Source organism: Pseudophryne corroboree, chromosome 4 (genome assembly GCF_028390025.1).
Source record: "Pseudophryne corroboree isolate aPseCor3 chromosome 4, aPseCor3.hap2, whole genome shotgun sequence".
Classification (NCBI taxonomy): Eukaryota; Metazoa; Chordata; class Amphibia; order Anura; family Myobatrachidae; genus Pseudophryne; species Pseudophryne corroboree.
In genome coordinates, this window is record NC_086447.1 from 342,062,350 (window position 1) to 342,086,756 (window position 24,407).

The 24,407-nt window shown below is 44.4% G+C and overlaps 1 protein-coding gene across 3 annotated transcripts in view; it reads right to left on the reverse strand.

Moving 5' to 3' along the window:
- CCDC50 (coiled-coil domain containing 50) overlaps positions 1–24,407 on the reverse strand; it is a 171,333-nt gene that overhangs the window by 80,568 nt on the left and 66,358 nt on the right. For 2 of the 3 annotated variants that reach the window (XM_063916450.1, XM_063916452.1), the window contains exons 3-4: positions 16,706–16,835; positions 7,554–7,644 (exon numbers count right to left, since the gene is read on the reverse strand). In XM_063916450.1, the coding sequence (XP_063772520.1) occupies positions 7,554–7,644; positions 16,706–16,835 (221 nt within the window). The remainder of the gene's footprint in view (positions 1–7,553; positions 7,645–16,705; positions 16,836–24,407) is intronic. The other variant, XM_063916451.1, reaches the window with a different exon arrangement.

Here is a 24,407-nt window from a genome sequence, read left to right on the forward strand (position 1 = left end):
GCGCACTCCTGTGGGGTTGGTATCGTAAGGCTAGACTATGCAGGCATGTCAATCTTGACTATATAGTGTACTACCTAGTACAAAGTATAGTCAAAATAGGCACTTAGTCAAAATCGTAAGTACAGATAGTCAAAATCGGTACTTCTGGGCTCTGGGGGAGTTCAAGGGAAAATCGCATATAGTCAAACTTAGGCATAGTCAATATCTCATCGTGTGTATGCACCTTAAGAGTTACACAGCATCATTATGAACAGAACATCAAAAGAACATGAGAATGTTTGTTAGTAAAAGAATCATCCAATTACTCTGTATAACACATCTTTTGTAAATGTGTCTGCAGTGTAGACAACAGCTATTTTTTTACAATTTGTTAGATAACTATCAGCAACTTATGGGACCACAGTAAGAGAAAATGGTCCGTTTGATTGCAGTTTTGTCTACTCCCCAGAATTTGGGGTTAACATGACATAACAGCTCTATTTGTAACAGTAACACAGAAAAACCTGGGTCCCCATAGAGTTTATCAGGTTAAACCAGTGATGGCTAACCTTGACACTCCAGCTGTTGTTGAACTACATATCCCAGCATGCCCTGCTACAGTTTTGTTATTTGGCCATGCTAAAACTGATGCAGGGCACGCTGGGATGTGTAGTTCAACAACAGCTGGAGTGTCAAGGTTAGCCATCACTGGGTTAAACCGATGGTAAAGACACCTGTAACAAACACAACTTTGAATCTGTAGTAAAGGTTCTCATTAATTTCACTGGGATTTCAACATGTACACACATTAAATTGAAAGGACCATTGATATGAATCGGAGAAAAGTGCATCTTAAACTGGTTATATGAATTCAATGCACTCAAAAAGATCAGTAAACTGCAGGATTTGAGTACACGGATATGGACCAGAATATAAGGAGCTGCAACACTAACACGGGACGATGCAGGTGTGGTAACACAGAACATTGACATTACTTGCAGCAGCGTAAAGTGTGAGCACCAGTGGATGGCCTGCCTAAGTACTACAGCATACTGGCAAGGATAATGTTTTGAAAACAGTAGAAAAAAACAGTGTTATGCAATGACTGAATGTTGAATTAATACAGGTTGAGTATCCCTTATCCAAAATGCTTGGGACCAGAGGTATTTTGGATATGGGATTTTTCCGCATTTTGGAATAATAGCATGCCATAATGAGATATCATGGTGATGGGACCTAAATCTAAGCACAGAATGCATTTATGTTTCAAATACACCTTATACACACAGCCTGAAGGTCATTTTAAACAATATTTTTTATAACTTTGTACATTAAACAAAGTGTGTGTACATTCACATAATTCATTTATGTTTCATATACACAGCTTGAAGGTCATTTAATACAATATTTTTAATAAATGTGTATTTAACAAAGTTTGTGTACATTGAGTCATCAAAAAACAAAGTTTTCACTATCTCACTCTCACTCAAAAAAGTCTGTATTTCGGAATATTCCGTATTTCGGAATATTTGGATATGGGATACTCAACCTGTATTTGCATGGTTAGAACTCAATGTAAGTAGGTTTCTAACTGCAATACCACAAAGACAGAAGCAAAAAATAAAGAATTAAAAGGGGAAAAAAATAAAAAAAAATTGGTAGTTTACATGTTATCCCCCTATCAAAGACCATTGCATTTCTATTAAAACAACTAAAATGTCTTTATGCAGGTGGGGGTGTGTTCTGCGCTCCCTCCAATGAATGTTCTGTGTGTGTGGGGTGGTTCTGTCCGTGCAGCCTAGGTTCCAGGGATAGGAATTCTTTTCGAGTATTCCTTATTTTGGCAGAGAGAAACGGAAGGGGGGACCTCTGGCGCTACAGGATAGGTTTTGGATACTGAAAAATTCAAGTTGTGTTCTTATGTATAAAAAAAGAATGTTTTTATTTTTGAGAAAATATATAATGACAGTTGTGAAAATGAGTATGCAAAGTCAGCAGTATTGGTAAACAATATTGACAAAAATGACATTAGTAAAATCAGTATTCTCTAAAACGATTGTTTATATGCTATTTAAAACTGTTTGTTAAGGATATACATGGTAAATTGATAGAAAATGAAATTAGAAATTGTAATTGATCTCAGTTGTATATGAGACGACTATAAAACACTGTGAATAACGTGCAACTGTGATTGTTTATAAAAAGTTTGCAACAGGATACATATCTGACACAATGTTCAAAAGCAGGTGGATACTGTTGCTGGAATGTTTCCTTCTGAAGTTCCTTACAGTGCATGCACAGTCTCGTTAAACAGTGGAAGGGGGAGAACTGTCTCTCCGTTCCTGTAATTGCTGCAGTCCCGTTTCTATCTCATTATAGGGTGATTCCTTAGTGTATGGGAAACTCACGTATCTTCGTCCCTTACGGGACTGGTGGGCTCAGTTCCGAGCGGTGGTGGGTTGTATGTGTCTTTCTGTGGATGCCGTGCTTCGTCAGGGAATCACATTCCCTGACGAAGCACGGCATCCACAGCCGAGTGAAACGCGTTGGACCACGCCCCCTTGACACCCGCCTCAGATCCGGAGACTCTGACCCCCGTGGAAGACGCCGGCCACCTAAAGCTCCACGAGGATCAGCACTGCAGGCGCCTGTAGCAACATCGCGGCTCCGGAGGGGGAGAAAAAAGACACATACAACCCACCACCACCTATCTTTGGATAGGGTTAAATTCATGTTCTTCACCTAACTCACTCATAAAACCCCCCCAACAATTTTGGAGTGGTTTTTGGGGAAATAAATCGTCAGTTGAGTGGTTAAGGGTTATTATCACCTAGCATTTATTTATGATACGGGATCATTAAAGTAGTTACTTCCTGCTTTATTCAGCTTATTTGTTGTCAGGGGTGGCTCAAGTGGCACTGTGGCCTGGAAGGATGTCAGCCTAGCCCAGTGATGGGGAACCTTTGGCACTCCAGCTGTTGTTGAACTACACATCGGTTGCCCATCACTGGCCGAGCCCCTCAGTCTCCAAATCCCTCCTAGTCCATGCAGCTGCTTTCTCTTCTCTGCTTCATCCACCTCCACTGCTCCTTGCAGCTGCTGCCTCTCCTCTGCTCTATCTTGCCCTCAGACCTGTGCTGTCTTCCCCCACTACATACTTCCTCTCCTAACATTCATTCCACCCCAGGTCTGCGTTACCCTCCCCTGCTACATACTGCCTCCTCCTGCTCTGCGGTGCTGCCCCTACAGTGTACCTTGCCTTTTACCCTGGTCCGTGCTGCTTTTTCCCGGCTACATACTACCTCCCCCTTGCTCCCTGCACCCTCTTCTCTTGTATGCGGCCAGTGACTTGCCTCCCCAAGGTTTTCCTGTGATCCAGCAGCCAGTGACATCTGAAAGACCATAGCCGTGCAGCCTAGACAGCAGTCATGTAGATCATGCAGACTACTATATAGGCAAGTGTACATGTGCTATATTTGCATTTTTCCCCCGAACCACCACTTTTTCTATTGTTTCTATTGCTTTACATTTTTCAGTCTCTCTCTCCTCCGGCATCTAGTGCATCTGTTATCCTTTGTCTTATTTTGTACAGTGTTTTTCTCTCTCCAACGTAGTGCCGTGAAGTGTAATATACTGATGTTTTACAGTGTAGTGTAACTTACAGAGGGTTCAATGACAGTGCATGGTATACAGTTCAGTAGTGGCGGGTACAGAAGGGTCAGTGATGTAGGGTATAGAGGGGTCAGTGATGCGGTGTAGGGTATAGAGGGGTCAGTGATGTAGTTTAGGGTATAGAGGGGTCAGTGATGTAGTTTAGGGTATAGAGGGGTCAGTGATGTAGTTTAGGGTATAGAGGGGTCAGTGATGTAGTTTAGGGTATAGAGGGGTCAGTGATGTAGTTTAGGGTATAGAGGGGTCAGTGTAGTTTAGGGTATAGAGGGGTCAGTGATGTAGTTTAGGGTATAGAGGGGTCAGTGATGTAGGGTATAGAGGGGTCAGTGATGTAGTTTAGGGTATAGAGGGGTCAGTGATGTAGGGTATAGAGGGGTCAGTGATGTAGTTTAGGGTATAGAGGGGTCAGTGATGTAGGGTATAGAGGGGTCAGTGATGTAGTTTAGGGTATAGAGGGGTCAGTGATGTAGGGTATAGAGGGGTCAATAAAAATACTAATCCCAAGCACATAGATTATTATTATTAAATTATCATTCAAAATGCAGGACAAAGTACGCAATTTAGGTTATTAAAAAAAAAGAAAGGGAAAAAAAAAAGGGTCAGACAACCAATAAGAGTAAACCACATCATGCCTTGCACCAGGTATCATATCTCAGTTTACGTGTAATGATACCGGGATGGGTATGAAATGCTGGCAGTCAGTGCTGGTTTGCACTGTACTAAATACATCATTACAGACAGACAGAGAGCAGTAGCCAACAGTAAATTAAGCACTAATACTGCTTTAAATTTGATAGCACATAAGCGGAGAAATCCGACATGAGCAGAAATAAAGGGGAAGTTGACTTAGAGTTAACAACCATTTAGATGGTCTGCTCCTATGAGCTAGTGCTGGATAAGAGACCCCTCTGTACTGTTCAGTAATTACATTAGAGTTTGTGCTGATGCCAGCTGAACAGTAGCTGACAAGGCAATCTACTTCTGCATTGAGAATGATGTATGCAGAAAGGATTGTTAAAAGTGAATAAAGGATGACAAAAATATAATGGTCCAAATGGAAGAGAAACAGCAGGTGCAGTGTGTGAGTAGGTCATTAAGGCATTACTTAATGGCAAAGCAGTACCCTAATGAAATGATAGACACATGGCACATTGCCCAGACTATATACACAAGCGCCAACTTTTTAAAATGATTGGAGGTGATCATTTAATTCCATCCCCCATATGTTAGGATCAGTGGCTGAAGTACCACCAACGTGCAGGCAGTTTACCCCCCCCCCCCCCCCCCAACCTTCCAAAAAAACAAAACAAAACCTGCAATGCAGAGAATTGTGTGTCCAATTAGGAGTAAGCCCTGGGGACGTTACACAAGTCGACACATGTAAACTCATTCAAAAAGTAATCTAATGATTACTGCTCTTTAGCCCAAGAAAGATATTTTTATCATTAAAAATATGCTGCCCTTGAGCTACTTAAAGCAGATTTATTACTTTTGCAGAGTGTTGGGCTTAAGCAAATAAAAAAAGAAAAGTAAACCACATTAAATTTACAATTAAGGTATGGTGACATCATAGCTATATCGTTCCTCTGTGTAACACAATGGATAACAGATTGAAGAAAATTATTTATTTCATCCATAGTGAGAGCAACTGCTATAACAGCTTTTTAGGTAAGTGGTGACATCTTATTACTTTATATTGCTTAGTGTATACTTTCAATTTGGGTCAGATAAGAGACTTTCCTGTTACTGGCAACAATCCAGGGTTGAATTTTGTCTTAGGGCCTATTACTTCAAAGATGTATTACAGTGAAATATGAGCACTCAGAAATCCAGCTGTAATATACCAGGACTGTGTGATGCCAGATAGAGCAATGCTTCAATTTAATGATTGCCAGCTACAAAACTGGGATAGTTTTGAAAGTACGAATGTGGCAGCAAGTTTCTACCTAGCAGGATCCATTTATCTGGGCAGATTTATGATTTCATTTACCCATCCAAGTACACAGTCATACAATTTTTCACATTGAAAAAGCAGCGTTCAATACTGATATGTCCTCATACACCTATCTTTTTTGCGCCATATGGCGCAATTACCGTGCTGTGCATTTTTTTTTTATTGGTTCGCATACAGTGTACTAGATACATAGGATTATTTTTTTTGTTGCAAAGTCATTTGTATAAAGTCGCAGATAAAGCATAACAATGCATGGTGAAATGCATGGTCACTCATATGGAACTTGTCTTTTGCCTTTGTACCCTAGATTGTGTACTTTTTCCTCAGTTTTGCATAGTAGTTTTTTTTTTTAATGCCCATGAGGTACTTTAGTGATTTTGGAGTTGCAAAGTCAGTGGTCTCTAAACAGGGCTATTTAACGCAATTTGAGTATAGGTGAATGTGGCCATATCTGTACTTTGCGAAAGACCTGAATTACTGCAACAGTCTAGCTACATAAGAGCTTTGGCTGAACCGTAACACCCAACAAGAGCGATATAAATCTGCACAGTATCTGTGTATTAACGTATAAATATCTTCGATAGAGTAGACCAACATGTGGCTTTATATGTCGATAAGCTTAGCACTGGGTTGGTGTTGCTCTAAGATGATAGGTCGTTTAAACTATAGAAAAGATTGAATTTTGCAAGGGCAAAAAACAAAAGCCGTAATGCGTCTTTTCTGGGGCATACTTTACATCATCATAATAATAATAATAATAATAATGAATTCTAAGACAACTTTTATTACATCACACTTTAAAAGAGAGGAACAGACGTGAACGTACACACATTTAGGTATCAATATCTTGTATTTAAAATTATAAGTTTTAAAATTAATTATTATCCAAAGTGTGCCACAGAAAAGACGCATAGTTGATTTTGTTTTTTTCTCCTCACAAAATTTCATCTTTCCTGAACTGTAACTCCCATCATCCTCAACCCGGTTTTAATGGAATGGTATCAGGATCCCGGCACTTGGGATGCCAGCAGTCAGAATACCGACAGCAACATACCGACGCTTAGGATCCCGACACCTACTAAGTATGCTACCCTTAATCCCTAACTGTCCTTATCCATAGCCTGACCCTAACCCTCCCAAACCTGCAGACTAACCCTAACCCTCCCTGGTGGTGCCCAACACTCCCCTCCACCCCCAAAGCCTAAACCTAACCCCTCCCCCCACACACACAACTTACCTCTCAGCAGTCCTGGCAGATCGTCATTCGTGATCCCAGTGTCAGTATTGCGATCAATGTCGGGATCTCAGTGTCGGTATTTCGACTGCCGGGATCCTGACCAGATCCCGTTTTAATATGCAGCAACTATCAAGCATGTAAAGTACAGAGTTACAACATATGTAGCTAATTAACTGTTACGCCAAAGCACTTATCAATAAAGGTAAAAAACAAAAAAGTGTATGACAAAGTAAGGATTATATACAATTGGTGTGCACTGATATACTGACGGTTAATAGGTCAACACCACTTGGTTGACAAGGTCAAAATAAGATCAACAGGGTTTAAAGGTCAACAACAAAAAAATGTCTACACATGTTTTCTTTTCTGTTCTTATTTAAGCCTAAACCTAACCCTGTCCCCCAAGTGTCTAACCCTAATCCTCCCCTCCGGCAGCCTAACCCTAACTGTCTACTGGGTGTCTAACCCTAAAGCTAACCCTAACAAATCATGTGTCGACCTTTTGACTCTCAACCTTTGTAGTGTCGACTACAATCCAAATACCATATATAATGCCAGTGTCATCACTCCAGAATGGATGGTTAATAAACACTTATTCATTCTAAACATTTTTTTTATTTTATTTTTTTACATTTGTTGGGAATCCCCTTTTGCATCCGATTTCATACTAAACCACTAAAGCAACAGTAATTCTGAGGCGTTTACATTTACCTCATCCTTTTCTTCCTGTCTACGTCTCTGTTCTGCTTCAATCACCAACTTATCTTGAATTTCCTGAGCAATTTCACCATCTAAAAGTTCCCTGAAAAAAAAAAAAGTAAAGAATTAAAACATTAACTTTTTAAGCAAATGATTTTCAAAACTTAACTTAATGGCTGTCAGCAAAAATATTTGGAATCTGACCAATGATTAAGTTATACCGCACAAGTTGATGTAGACTTAAAAGCTTAATTTACTGTAAAGGATATCATTACCTATGAATAGATTAAGGGTTTATACTGCATATAAATTGACCCCCAAACTGTACTGTGTTCATTCTCATCCCTCATTACCTCAACACCATAACAAATCACTTTTTTTTAGAATTAAACCTGATACCCAACTGTCCAATGGAGTGTGATATAGATATATATATAGATATATATATATATATATATATATATATATATATATATATATATATATATATATATATATATCTCGACATTATGAATGTCAACAGTTAGCATGTCGACATGGGATTTATGCTTACATGTCATTCTCCGCCTAATTCTAGCATTCTGTGCCGACATATTGGATGTAATCATTCTGTACATGTCAACCCATGGTGACTGCATGCCTTCCAAAGCCACTACTAAAGTTGTTTATAAAGCAGTCCAAACATAATCATTATTTTTATTTAACTCCTAAGAAGTATAAAAAGAGTAACATCTAAACGGGCACCTACCCACTGGGCACACCCCAATAGTTAAGAATCCAAATTTCCCCACAACATTTTAAACTCCTGCTAGACCACAGATGGATTCCTATCAATAGTCAGATCTACATTATCAACCCCACTTGAGTGCACCAAGTTGCCATGTACAGTTGAGAAAATAAACAATATAAATTAGCACCTTCATCTCTATCTTGTATTAGTACTGCCAGCACAAATACGTTTACTGTTCAAATATTTGTTCAATGTGTAGTTGTGTGCAAGGTCTGCTGAAAAGTGCTGGACTGTGTGAACAGTGACATTTACTATATAATGCGGTAAGATTGTGTGTCTAACACAGACTGAGGAAAGAGCTTCAGTGAGGCCCACCCCCACCAGACACAGCTACTTCTCTCCCTTAGCCAGCGCTGTAAGAACCTGCATTGTCCGCCACACACAAACACTCATGAGGCCCCCTCCCACCTGTGCCACCCCTACTTACAGCACAGCCTCTCCCCATCTCCTTCATCAATGGGAAGGAAGGAGGGGGAGGGGGGGCAGAAATTGACAGGGAAAAGACTTGCCAGTGCTCACTGCTAGCACAAACTAATGAACACCCCCAAGCACACATTGGTCTCTTAATCACAACACACTACATAGCCCAACCTACACTATCCCCAAATGCACACACACACACAAACAAATGTAGGGTGACAGATGACAGAACAAAAGAGACGGATAGGGGACAGAGATGAAAGCGGGCATAAGGCTGGAAGAGACACTGTTGGCACAGGGGAAAAGGCTGTAGAGAACACGGAGGGATGGGGCTGGAGAGAGACACAGGTCGATGAAGCGGCCACAATAGTAAGAAATACTACTCTTCTTAAAATACGGTATATTACGATAAGGAGATCCACAAGGAGATCCAGGGTCATTCCATGAAAATGTTTTTTTATGTAACGTTTGTTACCAGTGTTCATGACAAGCTTTACATCAAAATTAAAGCACATCATGTACCACATAAACAACATTTACTTTGAACAAAATAATCAAAGCACATGATCAAAAAAATATATTTCACATGAAATATATTTCAAAATGTAACATTTGTTACCATGGAATAACCCTCCAGCTATTAAAGGTGTGACTAAAACTTTCACTTCCTCTTTTTAACTGACAACACTAATTTAAATTTTAATCAAGAACATGCTGAAAAGCTGTTAAATCTTAACCGTATCTGTGTAGAGAAGTTGGAAATTGTCTTTGCTGGTGGCAAAGTCAAAAACTGGATGCTGTAAATGTTTGCAGATGCTAGATGCTTTCAAGCCTTGTAGACAGTCAATTTGGAGGAAAATAAAGATTATTATACATTGGGTTCTACTATTTAACTATAACTCTGGGTTTCCATAAAACACTAATACCATTGATTTGGAGTCTAACCACAGAAACCCAATAAGTACATACTGCAAATATCATGAAATAGAGAATATAAATGAAGAAAACATGACAATGGCCGCAACAAGTTTTCAGCTAATGGAGTAATATTAATTGGAATAACACGTTTGTGCTACAAGTTTACAAAATCTACATTTTAAATGGAAATACTGTTACTTTATTAATACTTTACATTTGTATATTGCAGATATTGTTTTTATTCCACATGTCCTCATACATCTTTGCTGCAGTCACGGCAAACAGCCCTTCTTGGCATGCCTGGTCGCGTGAGAATCTTGTAGTGTCGGGTGTCTTTTTTTGCTGAAAATACGTCTTACTTGCAACACAATGTGACTAGGACACACAAGGAGAATGTGTTAATTAGTTTGATATATGACACTTGTATATCTGTGTGCGACAGTCTCTCTGAATCTGTAAATGAAGTGCTGCAATGTAGCAGCCACAGCTTTTTTCCAATACAAGTTCTGTTTTGCTCTATATACAGTCTCAGTCACACACAATATACAAGTATCATATCAGCACAGTCTCCTTGTGTGTCGCAGGTGCAATGCGTTACAAATAAGATGCATTTTCGTAAAAAAAAACGAAACCCTTGACGTTAGCAGAATTGCACGGGACCTGGTGTCTCATTTGCGCCAGGCATCTCGCACTGCATGTCATATTGAGGCTGGATGTATGAGGACACATATGTATACACCTTTCAATTCTGTGCTAGTTTTTTCAATGCAAGACAGTAAAAAATAAGAATTTACTTACCGATAATTCTATTTCTCGTAGTCCGTAGTGGATGCTGGGGACTCCGTAAGGACCATGGGGAATAGCGGCTCCGCAGGAGACTGGGCACAAAAGTAAAGCTTTAGAACTACCTGGTGTGCACTGGCTCCTCCCCCTATGACCCTCCTCCAAGCCTCAGTTAGGATACTGTGCCCGGACGAGCGTACACAATAAGGAAGGATTTTGAATCCCGGGTAAGACTCATACCAGCCACACCAATCACACTGTACAACTCGTGATCTAAACCCAGTTAACAGCATGATAACAGAGGAGCCTCTAGAAAAGATGGCTCACTACAGCAATAACCCGATTTTTTGGTAACAATAACTATGTACCAGTATTGCAGATAATCCGCACTTGGGATGGGCGCCCAGCATCCACTACGGACTACGAGAAATAGAATTATCGGTAAGTAAATTCTTATTTTCTCTAATGTCCTAAGTGGATGCTGGGGACTCCGTAAGGACCATGGGGATTATACCAAAGCTCCCAAACGGGCGGGAGAGTGCGGATGACTCTGCAGCACCAAATGAGAGAACTCCAGGTCCTCCTCAGCCAGGGTATCAATTTTGTAGAATTTTACAAACGTATTTGCTCCTGACCAAGTAGCTGCTCGACAAAGTTGTAAAGCCGAGACCCCTCGGGCAGCCGCCCAAGATGAGCCCATCTTCCTTGTGGAGTGGGCATTTACAGATTTTTGGCTGTGGCAGGCCTGCCACAGAATGTGCAAGCTGAATTGTACTACAAATCCAACGAGCAATAGTCTGCTTAGAAGCAGGAGCACCCAGCTTGTTGGGTGCATACAGGATAAACAGCGAGTCAGATTTTCTGACTCCAGCCGTCCTGGAAACATATTTTCAGGGCCCTGATAACGTCTAGCAACTTGGAGTCCTCCAAGTCCCTAGTAGCCGCAGGCACCACAATAGGTTGGTTCAGGTGAAACGCTGAAACCACCTTAGGGAGAAACTGAGGACGAGTCCTCAATTCCGCCCTGTCCGAATGGAAAATCAGATAAGGGCTTTTACAGGATAAAGCCGCCAATTCTGACACGCGCCTGGCCCAGGCCAGGGCCAACAGCATGACCACTTTCCATGTGAGATATTTTAACTCCACAGATTTAAGTGGTTCAAACCAATGTGACTTTTGGAACCCAAAAACTACATTGAGATCTCAAGGTGCCACTGGAGGCACAAAAGGAGGCTGTATATGCAGTACCCCTTTTACAACGTCTGAACTTCAGGGACTGAAGCTAGTTCTTTTTGGAAGAAAATTGACAGGGCCGAAATTTGAACCTTAATGGACCCCAATTTCAGGCCCATAGACACTCCTGTTTGCAGGAAATGTAGGAATCGACCCAGTTGAATTTCCTCCGTCGGGCCTTACTGGCCTCGCACCACGCAACATATTTTCGCCAAATGCGGTGATAATGTTTTGCGGTTACATCCTTCCTGGCTTTGATCAGGATAGGGATGACTTCATCCGGAATGCCTTTTTTTTCCTTCAGGATCCGGCGTTCAACCGCCATGCCGTCAAACGCAGCCGCGGTAAGTCTTGGAACAGACAGGGTCCTTGCTGGAGCAGGTCCCTTCTTAGAGGTAGAGGCCACGGATCCTCCGTGAGCATCTCTTGAAGTTCCGGTTACCAAGTCCTTCTTGGCCAATCCGGAGCCACGAATATAGTGCTTACTCCTCTCCATCTTATCAATCTCAGTACCTTGGGTATGAGAGGCAGATGAGGGAACACATACACTGACTGGTACACCCACGGTGTTACCAGAGCGTCTACAGCTATTGCCTGAGGGTCCCTTGACCTGGCGCAATACCTGTCGAGTTTTTCCCAACGGTTTATAATCATGTGGAAGACTTCTGGGTGAAGTCCCTACTCTCCTGGGTGGAGGTCGTGTCTGCTGAGTAAGTCTGCTTCCCAGTTGTCCACTCCCGGAATTGCTGACAGTGCTATCACATGATTTTTCGCCCAGCGAAGAATCCTTGCAGCTTCTGCCATTGCCCTCCTGCTTCTTGTGCCACCCTGTCTGTTTACGTGGGTGACTGCCGTGATGTTGTCCGACTGGATCAACACCGGCTGACCTTGAAGCATAGGTCTTGCTAAGCTTAGAGCATTGTAAATGGCCCTTAGCTTCAGGATATTTATGTGAAGTGATGTCTCCAGGCTTGACCATAAGCCCTGGAAATTCCTTCCCTGTGTGACTGCTACCCAGCCTCGCAGGCTGGCATCCGTGGTCACCAGGACCCAGTCCTGAATGCCGAATCTGCGGCCCTCTAGAAGATGAGCACTCTGCAACCAACACAGGAGGGACACCCTTGTCCTTGGTGACAGGGTTATCCGCTGATGCATCTGAAGATGCGACCCGGACCATTTGTCCAGCAGGTCCCACTGGAAAGTTCTTGCGTGGAATCTGCCGAATGGGATTGCTTCGTAGGAAGCCACCATTTTACCCAGAACCCTTGTGCATTGATGCACTGAGACTTGGCTCGGTTTTAGGAGGTTCCTGACTAGCTCGGATAACTCCCTGGCTTTCTCCTCCGGGAGAAACACCTTTTTCTGGACTGTGTCCAGGATCATCCCTAGGAACAGAAGACGAGTCGTCGGAACCAGCTGCGATTTTGGAATATTGAGAATCCAATCGTGCTGCCGCAACACTACCTGAGATAGTGCTACACCGACCTCCAACTGTTCCCTGGATCTTACCCTTATCAGGGAATCGTCCAAGTAAGGGATAACTAAAATTCCCTTCCTTCGAAGGAATATCATCATTTCGGCCATTACCTTGGTAAAGACCCGGGGTGCCATGGACCATCCATACGGCAGCGTCTGAACTGATAGTGACAGTTCTGTACCATAAACCTGAGGTACCCTTGGTGAGAAGGGTAAATTTGGACATGAAGGTAAGCATCCTCGATGTCCCGAGACATCATGTAGTCCCCTTCTTCCAGGTTCGCAATCACTGCTCTGAGTGACTCAATCTTGAATTTGAACCTCTGTATGTAAGTGTTCAAAGATTTTAGATTTAGAATCGGTCTCACCGAGCCGTCCGGCTTCGGTACCACAACAGTGTGGAATAATACCCCGTTCCCTGTTGCAGGAGGGGTACCTTGATTATCACCTGCTGGGAATACAGCTTGTGAATGGCTTCCAAAACTGTCTCCCTGTCAGAAGGAGACATCGGTAAAGCCGACTTTAGGAAACGGCGAGGGGGAGACGTCTCGAATTCCAATTTGTACCCCTGAGATATCACCTGAAGGATCCAGGGGTCTACTTGCGAGTGAGCCCACTGCGCGCTGAAATTCATTGAGACGGGCCCCCCACCGTGCCTGATTCTGCTTGTAAAGCCCCAGCGTCATACTGAGGGCTTGGCAGAGGCGGGAAAGGGTTTCTGTTCCTGGGAACTGGCTGATTTCTGCAGCCTTTTTCCTCTCCCTCTGTCACGGGGCAGAAATGAGGAACCTTTTGCCCGCTTGTCCACGAAAAGACTGCGCCTGATAATACGGCGTCTTCTCATGTTGCTTCCAAATGCCGTTTGAAATCCGCATCACCTGACCACTGTCGAGTCCATAACCCTCTACTGGTAGAAATGGACAACGCACTTAGACTTGATGCCAGTCGGCAAATATTCCGCTATGCATCACGCATATATAGAAATGCATCTTTTAAATGCTCTATAGGCAAAAATATACTGTCCCTATCTAGGGTATCAATATTTTCAGTCAGGGAATCCGACCACGCCAACCCAGCACTGCACATCCAGGCTGAGGCGATTGCTGGTCGCAGTATAACACCAGTATGTGTGTAAATACATTTTAGGATACCCTCCTGCTTTCTATCAGCAGGATCCTTAAGGGCGGCCATCTCAGGAGAGGGTAGAGCCCTTACAAGCGTGTGAGCGCTTTATCAACCCTAGGGGGTGTTTCCCAACGCACCCTAACCTCTGGCGGGAAAGGATATAATGCCAATAACATTTTAGAAATTATCAGTTGTTATCGGGGGAAACCCACGCATCATCACACACCTCATTTAATTTCTCAGATTCAGGAAAACTACAGGTAGTTTTTCCTCACCGAACATAATACCCCTTTTTGGTGGTACTCGTATTATCAGAAATGTGTAAAACATTTTTCATTGCCTCCATCATGTAACGTGTGGCCCTACTGGAAGTCACATTTGTCTCTTCACCGTCGACACTGGAGTCAGTATCCGTGTCGGCGTCTATATCTGCCATCTGAGGTAACGGGCGCTTTAGAGCCCCTGACGGCCTATGAGACTTCTGGACAGGCACAAGCTGAGTAGCCGGCTGTCTCATGTCAACCACTGTCTTTTATACAGAGCTGACACTGTCACGTAATTCCTTCCAACAGTTAAGCCACTCAGGTGTCGACCCCCTAGGGGGTGACATCACTATTACAGGCAATCTGCTCCGTCTCCACATCAATTTTCTCCTCATACATGTCGACACAAACGTACCGACATACAGCACACACACAGGGAATGCTCTGATAGAGGACAGGACCCCACTAGCCCTTTGGGGAGACAGAGGGAGAATTTGCCAGCACACACCAGAGCGCTATATATATATACAGGGATAACCTTATATAAGTGTTTTTCCCCTTATAGCTGCTGTATCTTTAATACTGCGCGTAATTAGTGCCCCCCCTCTCTTTTTTAACCCTTTCTGTAGTGTAGTGACTGCAGGGGAGAGCCAGGGAGCTTCCCTCCAACGGAGCTGTGAGGGAAAATGGCGCCAGTGTGCTGAGGAGATAAGGCCGCCGATAAGGGGGCGGAGCCTATCTCCCGTTTTTCTATGTATTCTGGCAGGGGTTAAATGCATCCATATAGCCCAGGAGCTATATGTGATGCATTTTTTGCCATCCAAGGTTATTGCGTCTCAGGGCGCCCCCCCAGCGCCCTGCACCCTCAGTGACCGGAGTGTGAAGTGTGCTGAGAGCAATGGCGCACAGCTGCAGTGCTGTGCGCTACCTTGTTGAAGACAGGACGTCTTCTGCCGCCGATTTTCCGGACCTCTTCTGTCTTCTGGCTCTGTAAGGGGGCCGGCGGCGCGGCTCTGGGACCCATCCATGGCTGGGCCTGTGATCGTCCCTCTGGAGCTAATGTCCAGTAGCCTAAGAAGCCCAATCCACTCTGCACGCAGGTGAGTTCGCTTCTTCTCCCCTTAGTCCCTCGATGCAGTGAGCCTGTTGCCAGCAGGTCTCACTGAAAATAAAAAACCTAAAACTAAACTTTTCACTAAGCAGCTCAGGAGAGCCACCTAGTGTGCACCCTTCTCGTTCGGGCACAAAATCTTAACTGAGGCTTGGAGGAGGGTCATAGGGGGAGGAGCCAGTGCACACCAGGTAGTTCTAAAGCTTTACTTTTGTGCCCAGTCTCCTGCGGAGCCGCTATTCCCCATGGTCCTTACGGAGTCCCCAGCATCCACTTAGGACGTTAGAGAAATTATGGAAAGGCTTCATCAGTAACTTGCCAATGAATACAATGTTTTCTTTAATTTTATAAAGTACTCAATACTTCAGAATCTGAATCGTTTGTGGCCAACACAACATTTTACCTGAGGAACAGTTATGTCCCTCAATATGTTGTCATCATCTGCCTATATTCCTCCTAAACCTAAACAGTGAGATTTGAATTAACAAACAAAAAACAATGAAAATGTACTTATCACATATGCGCTATTGGAATGATTCACTAGGGTGCCAGCTGGCTGTATCGGCGACTGACAAATTCCACTTACTGCTTAGTACAGAAGATACCGAAGCCAGTATTAAGCAGGTACAGTATAAAAGCCACTCTACTGTGAATTTCTTATTCACACACTCCCACATGAATAAGAAGTCTACAAAGGTGGGGAAACAGGCCAGGTGGTACCAGGACACCGAAGTAAGGCACATGACTTTCACATTCCCAGATTACCCGATTTACATGAACTTCTTAAAACTCCGATTTTCTTTAATTACCATACTTGATTTATATACCACACTATGCACTGGCCATCTAACCTGTCTCTCAGCCACAACTAATTACTTTTTCTCAAGGATGGACTAAACCAAACAAAATTTGATGAGATATATCCAAGAACCAGTACAAAGTGGGGCCCTCAACAATACCTTAACACATACCACTGATAATGATGGTAGTGCTCACCCCTTTATTTTTACGTGTTCCATTCCACATGCCCCTTTGGAGTACTCACAATTCAGTGTGATGGTTCTTAACCCGGGCTTGTGCTCGGATGTCCTCCTCTTCCTGAAGCTGTTTGGCCACTTGTAGGTCATGCTTTACCAAGCGATTCCTCTGTATATTTGTGGATAGATGATGCTCAACTATAAGCAGCAAAATATTAAACCATGGATCTATGTCAAGAAATCATTTCACATGTTGCTTATATATTCCTACTACAAAACCGGCTCTACATTACTACCACAACTCAACAAGCGACTGTATCATCATAGAATAACCACATCTAACTGATACGGACATGAAAGCTCAGAGAAAAGTGGATTGTATATATGGAGGAGAAAAACTACAACATAAGTAATAAATTATAAGATCTGTGATTTAGTAGCGCCACAGTAGAAACTAGGTAAAATTCTGTAATAAATTATTAACAGTTTAAAAATGAAGAGGAAAAATTAGAAATATAAACCAAATGAAATGGCTGCCACCAAGACAAATGGGTATTAAAATAAGATTTTACTTACCGATAAATCTATTTCTCGTAGTCCGTAGTGGATGCTGGGGACTCCGTCAGGACCATGGGGAATAGCGGCTCCGCAGGAGACAGGGCACAAAACTAAAGCTTTAGGATCAGGTGGTGTGTACTGGCTCCTCCCCCTATGACCCTCCTCCAAGCCTCAGTTAGGATACTGTGCCCGGACGAGCGTACACAATAAGGAAGGATATTGAATCCCGGGTAAGACTCATACCAGCCACACCAATCACACCGTATAACTTGTGATCTAAACCCAGTTAACAGTATGACAAACGTAGGAGCCTCTGAACAGACGGCTCACAACAAATAACAACCCGATTTTTTTTGTAACAATAACTATGTACAAGTATTGCAGACAATCCGCACTTGGGATGGGCGCCCAGCATCCACTACGGACTACGAGAAATAGATTTATCGGTAAGTAAAATCTTATTTTCTCTGACGTCCTAAGTGGATGCTGGGGACTCCGTCAGGACCATGGGGATTATACCAAAGCTCCCAAACGGGCGGGAGAGTGCGGATGACTCTGCAGCACCGAATGAGAGAACTCCAGGTCCTCTTTAGCCAGGGTATCAAATTTGTAGAATTTTACAAACGTGTTCTCCCCCGACCACGTAGCTGCTCGGCAGAGTTGTAATGCCGAGACCCCTCGGGCAGCCGCCCAGGATGAGCCCACCTTCCTTGTGGAATGGGCCTTGACAGATTTAGGCTGTGGCAGGCTTGCCACAGAATGTGCAAGTTGAATTGTGCTACAAATCCAACGAGCAATCGTCTGCTTAGAAGCAGGAGCACCCAGCTTGTTGGGTGCATACAGTATAAACAGAGAGTCAGATTTTCTGACTCCAGCCGTCCTTGAAATGTATATTTTCAATGCCCTGACAACGTCCAGCAACTTGGAATCTTCCAAATCGCTAGTAGCCGCAGGCACCACAATAGGCTGGTTCAGGTGAAACGCTGACACCACCTTAGGCAGAAACTGAGGACGCGTCCGCAGTTCTGCCCTGTCCGAATGGAAAATCAGATATGGGCTCTTATACGATAAAGCCGCCAATTCTGATACTCTCCTGGCTGAAGCCAGGGCCAGTAGCATGGTTACTTTCCATGTAAGATATTTCAAATCCACCGATTTGAGTGGCTCAAACCAATGGGATTTGAGAAATCCAAAACTACATTCAGGTCCCACGGAGCCACTGGGGTCACAACCGGGGGCTGTATATGTAGTACTCCTTTTACAAAAGTCTGGACTTCAGGAACTGAAGCCAATTCTTTCTGGAAGAAAATCGACAGGGCCGAAATTTGAACCTTAATGGACCCCAATTTGAGGCCCATAGACAATCCTGTTTGCAGGAAATGTAGGAATCGACCCAGTTGAAATTCCTCCGTGGGGGCCTTCCTGGCCTCACACCACGCAACATATTTTCTCCAAATGCGGTGATAATGTTGTGCAGTCACCTCCTTCCTGGCTTTAACCAGTGTAGGAATGACCTCTTCTGGAATGCCTTTTTCCTTTAGAATTCGGCGTTCAACCGCCATGCCGTCAAACGCAGCCGCGGTAAGTCTTGGAATAGACACGGTCCCTGCTGAATCAGGTCCCGTCTTAGAGGTAGAGGCCACGGATTTTCCGTGAGCATCTCCTGAATTTCCGGGTACCAAGTTCTTCTTGGCCAATCCGGAGCCACGAGTATCGTTCTTACTCCCCTTTGCCGTATAATTCTCAGTACTTTGGGTATGAGAGGCAGAGGAGGAAACACATACACTGACTGGTACACCCACGGTGTTACCAGAGCGTCCACAGCTATTGCCTGAGGGTCTCTTGACCTGGCGCAATACCTGTCCAGTTTTTTGTTGAGGCGAGACGCCATCATATCCACCTTTGGTTTTTCCCAACGGTTCACAATCATGTGGAAGACTTCTGGATGAAGTCCCCACTCTCCCGGGTGTAGATCGTGTCTGCTGAGGAAGTCTGCTTCCCAGTTGTCTACTCCCGGAATGAACACTGCTGACAGTGCTATCACATGATCTTCCGCCCAGCGAAGAATCCTTGCAGCTTCTGCCATTGCTCTCCTGCTTCTTGTGCCGCCCTGTCTGTTTACGTGGGCGACTGCCGTGATGTTGTCCGACTGGATCAACACCGGCTGACCCTGAAGCAGGGGTTTTGCTAGGCTTAGAGCATTGTAAATTGCTCTTAGCTCCAGTATATTTATATGAAGAGACATCTCCAGGCTTGACCATACTCCCTGGAAGTTTCTTCCCTGTGTGACTGCTCCCCAGCCTCTCAGACTGGCATCCGTGGTCACTAGGACCCAGTCCTGTATGCCGAATCTGCGGCTCTCTAACAGATGAGCACTCTGCAACCACCACAGAAGAGACACCCTTGTCCGTGGCGATAAGGTTATCCGCTGATGCATCTGCAGATGCGATCCAGACCATTTGTCCAGCAGATCCCACTGAAAAGTTCGTGCGTGGAATCTGCCGAATGGAATTGCTTCGTAAGAAGCCACCATCTTTCCCAGGACTCTTGTGCATTGATGCACAGACACTTTTCCTGGTTTTAGGAGGTTCCTGACAAGTTCGGATAACTCCTTGGCTTTCTCCTCCGGAAGAAACACCTTTTTCTGAACCGTGTCCAGAATCATTCCCAGGAACAGCAGACGTGTTGTCGGGGTCAACTGAGATTTTGGAAAATTCAGAATCCACCCGTGTTGTTGCAGCACTACTTGGGTTAGTGCTACTCCGTCCTCCAGCTGTTCTCTGGACCTTGCCCTTATCAGGAGATCGTCCAAGTAAGGGATAATTAATACGCCTCTTCTTCGCAGAAGAATCATCATTTCGGCCATTACCTTGGTAAAGACCCGAGGTGCCGTGGACAATCCAAACGGCAGCGTCTGAAACTGATAATGACAGTTTTGCACTACGAACCTGAGGTACCCTTGATGTGAAGGGCAAATTGGGACATGCAGGTAAGCATCCTTTATGTCCAGGGACACCATAAAGTCCCCTTCTTCCAGATTCGCTATCACTGCTCTGAGTGATTCCATCTTGAACTTGAATTTTTGTATGTACAGGTTCAAAGATTTCAGATTTAGAATAGGTCTTACCGAGCCGTCCGGCTTCGGTACCACAAATAGCGTGGAGTAATACCCCTTTCCCTGTTGTAGGAGGGGTACCTTGACTATCACCTGCTGAGAAAACAGCTTGTGAATGGCTTCCAATACCGTCGCCCTGTCTGAGGGAGACGTTGGCAAAGCAGACTTTAGGAACCGGCGAGGGGGAGACTTCTCGAATTCCAACCTGTAACCCTGAGATACTACCTGCAGGATCCAAGGGTCCACCTGTGAGCAAGCCCACTGTGCGCTGAAATTCCTGAGTCGACCCCCCACCGCTCCTGAGTCCGCTTGTACAGCCCCAGCGTCATGCTGAGGGCTTTGCAGAACCCTGAGAGGGCTTCTGTTCCAGGGCAGGGGCTGCTTGCTGCCCTCTCTTACCCCTTCCTCTGCCCCGGGGCAGATATGACTGTCCTTTTGCCCTCTTGTTCTTATAGGACCGAAAGGACTGCGGCTGAAAAGACGGTGTCTTTTTCTGTTGGGAGGGGGTCTGAGGTAAAAAGGTGGATTTTCCGGCAGTTGCCGTGGCCACCAGATCCGATAGACCTACGCCAAATAATTCTTCCCCTTTATACGGCAATACTTCCATATGTCGTTTGGAATCCGCATCACCTGACCACTGTCGCGTCCATAAACTTCATCTGGCAGATATGGACATCGCACTTACGCTCGATGCCAGAGTGCAAATATCCCTCTGAGCATCTCGCATATAAAGAAAAGCATCCTTTAATTGCTCTATAGTCAATAAAATACTGTCCCTATCCAGGGTATCAATATTTTCAGTCAGGGAATCCGACCAGACCACCCCAGCACTGCACATCCAGGCTGAGGCGATGGGTGGTCGCAGTATAACACCAGTATGTGTGTATATACTCTTTAGGGTAGTTTCCAGCCTCCTATCAGCTGGATCCTTGAGGGCGGCCGTATCAGGAGACGGTAACGCCACTTGTTTTGATAAGCGTGTGAGCGCCTTATCCACCCTAGGGGGTGTTTCCCAGCGCGCCCTAACCTCTGGCGGGAAAGGGTATAATGCCAATAACTTTTTTGAAATTAGCACTTTTCTATCTGGGTTAACCCACGCTTCATCACATACATCATTCAATTCCTCTGATTCAGGAAAAACTACAGGTAGTTTTTTCACCCCCCACATAATACCCCTTTTTGTGGTACTTGCAGTATCAGAGATATGCAAAGCCTCCTTCATTGCCGTGATCATATAACGTGTGGCTCTACTTGAAAATACGTTTGTTTCTTCACCGTCGACACTAGATTCAGTGTCCGTGTCTGGGTCTGTGTCGACCGACTGAGGTAAAGGGCGTTTTACAGCCCCTGACGGTGTCTGAGACGCCTGGGCAGGTACCAACTGGTTTTCCGGCCGTCTCATGTCGTCAACTGATTTTTGTAATGTGCTGACATTATCACGTAATTCCATAAACAAAGCCATCTATTCCGGTGTCGACTCCCTGGGGGGTGACATCACCATTACCGGCAATTGCTCTGCCTCCACACCAACATCGTCCTCATACATGTCGACACACACGTACCGACACACAGCAGACACACAGGGAATGCTCTTATCGAAGACAGGACCCCACTAGCCCTTTGGGGAGACAGAGGGAGAGTTTGCCAGCACACACCCAAGCGCTATAATATATATGGGAACAACCTTATATAAGTGTTGTATCCTTATAGCAGCTTAAATATATAAAATATCGCCATAAAAAGTGCCCCCCCCTCTCTGTTTTACCCTGTTTCTGTAGTGCAGTGCAGGGGAGAGTCCTGGGAGCCTTCCTCACAGCGGAGCTGAGCAGGAAAATTGCGCTGTGTGCTGAGGAGAATAAGCCCCGCCCCCTATTCCGGCGGGCTTTTCTCCCGTAGTTTGTAATATCTGGCAGGGGTTAAATACATCCATATAGCCTCAAGGGCTATATGTGATGTATTTTTTAGCCATAAAAGGTATTTACATTGCTGCCCAGGGCGCCCCCAGCAGCGCCCTGCACCCTCCGTGACCGTTGGTGAGAAGTGTGTGACAAACAATGGCGCACAGCTGCAGTGCTGTGCGCTACCTTCAAGAAGACTGAAGAGCCTTCTGCAGCCGGTTTCTGGACCTTCAATCTTCAGCATCTGCAAGGGGGGTCGGCGGCGCGGCTCCGGGACGAACCCCAGGGTGAGACCTGTGTTCCGACTCCCTCTGGAGCTAATGGTGTCCAGTAGCCTAAGAAGCCAATCCATCCTGCACGCAGGTGAGTTGAACTTCTCTCCCCTAAGTCCCTCGATGCAGTGAGCCTGTTGCCAGCAGGACTCACTGAAAATAATAAACCTAAAAACTTTTTCTAAGCAGCTCCTTAAGAGAGCCACCTAGATTGCACCCTGCTCGGACGGGCACAAAAACCTAACTGGGGCTTGGAGGAGGGTCATAGGGGGAGGAGCCAGTACACACCACCTGATCCTAAAGCTTTAGTTTTGTGCCCTGTCTCCTGCGGAGCCGCTATTCCCCATGGTCCTGACGGAGTCCCCAGCATCCACTTAGGACGTCAGAGAAAAGTGTTATACAATTAAAATGTACTATTACAGCTCTATATTAAATTAATCATAAGAAATTTTAACTGGTACAAAAGTAAACATTAAGAATTTTATAAACCACGATTCGGCTATGTGTTAGTTACATGCTAGTACACCTATCAATCTCAGAACGTACATGGTAAAGTGACCATTAACAATAGAATCCTAGAAAACAGGTAAAATTGGATTAAATACTTACTATGGTGGGCAGATCGATCCCCCGGGCTTTTCAATTGGAAAAGAAAACCCTGATAATTAGCGTGTTAACGGTTGCCGGGACCCTGTTCATACATAAGTCCGTGAACTCATCATGGATTCTATGGGGGGGGATTTAATTAGACCCAGTCATTTACTGGGCGTTAGAAAGGGCTTTACTGCTTGGGACTATTCAATTACAGCCCTTTTTCCTCGCATGATAAATTAGCCTGTTATTGGGTGATAACACATAGAATACGGGATAAATTCCCAGACCTATGTGTTAATGGGTGTGAGGCACAAGATAACAGGCTATTTATGGGGGATTTCTATTTGGGTCTGCTCAGACCCGAAAAGAAATCCCTGGTAAGTACAGCTTGTAGACTACAGATGGGGCAAATTACTGCGGCTAACTGCATTCCCCCTAAGTGTTAATGTCTGTTAACATGTTAATTTAATGGGCATTAAAAAGGTTTTAGGGTGAAAAAGAGGCTGGAATTGAATAGCCTCAGGTCTTAAAGCCTGGGGCTGCCACCCTTTTACACCACCGTTAAATTAACAAAGCTAAATGAATTTGGTCCTACTGTATGTATATGCATTTTATTTTACATGTAGCAGTCAAAATTTAGGATTGTTTTGTATTATAAACAGATGTATACTGTACGTTTTAATATATTAAAGGACACAAATTATATTCCTTACAGTATTTTGCAGAGGCCTTTGATGCATGCGTCTAGGGAAAATGATTTAAGCCAGTGGCTTGCACCTTGGGATGCCACGGGGCACATGTGCACGGGTTGGTGGTCCAGGACCAAATCACATTATTTATGGCCCATGTGACTGGAAGCCACAAGCACAGGTTTTGCCTATCATAAAATATGTGGACAAACAGAAGCAAAACTGTGTCCGACACAACATAACTTAACCTAATAGGCCCTACACATTTAAAGATCCGCCTCCGAGCTGCTCGACGGTGGATACGGCTGACCCGGCGGTGGGAGGGCAGAGATGGGGGGAGTGAAGTTACTTCACTCCCCCCTGTCACACGGCTCCATAGAGCTGCAGGCAAAAATGGACGAGATCGTCCATATTGGCCTGCATGCACAGCCGACGGGGCACCAGCGATGAACGAGCGCGGGGCTGCGCATCGTTCATCGCTGGTGCCTCCACACTCAAAGATATGAACGTTATCTCGTTCATTAATGAACGAGATCGTTCATATCTTGCAGTCAAATCACCCAGTGTGTAGGGCCTATTAGGATGACAGGTAAGCACTATTTACTTAATTTAATAATTTTTGCTGTTATTTTAGTGTTCCCTTT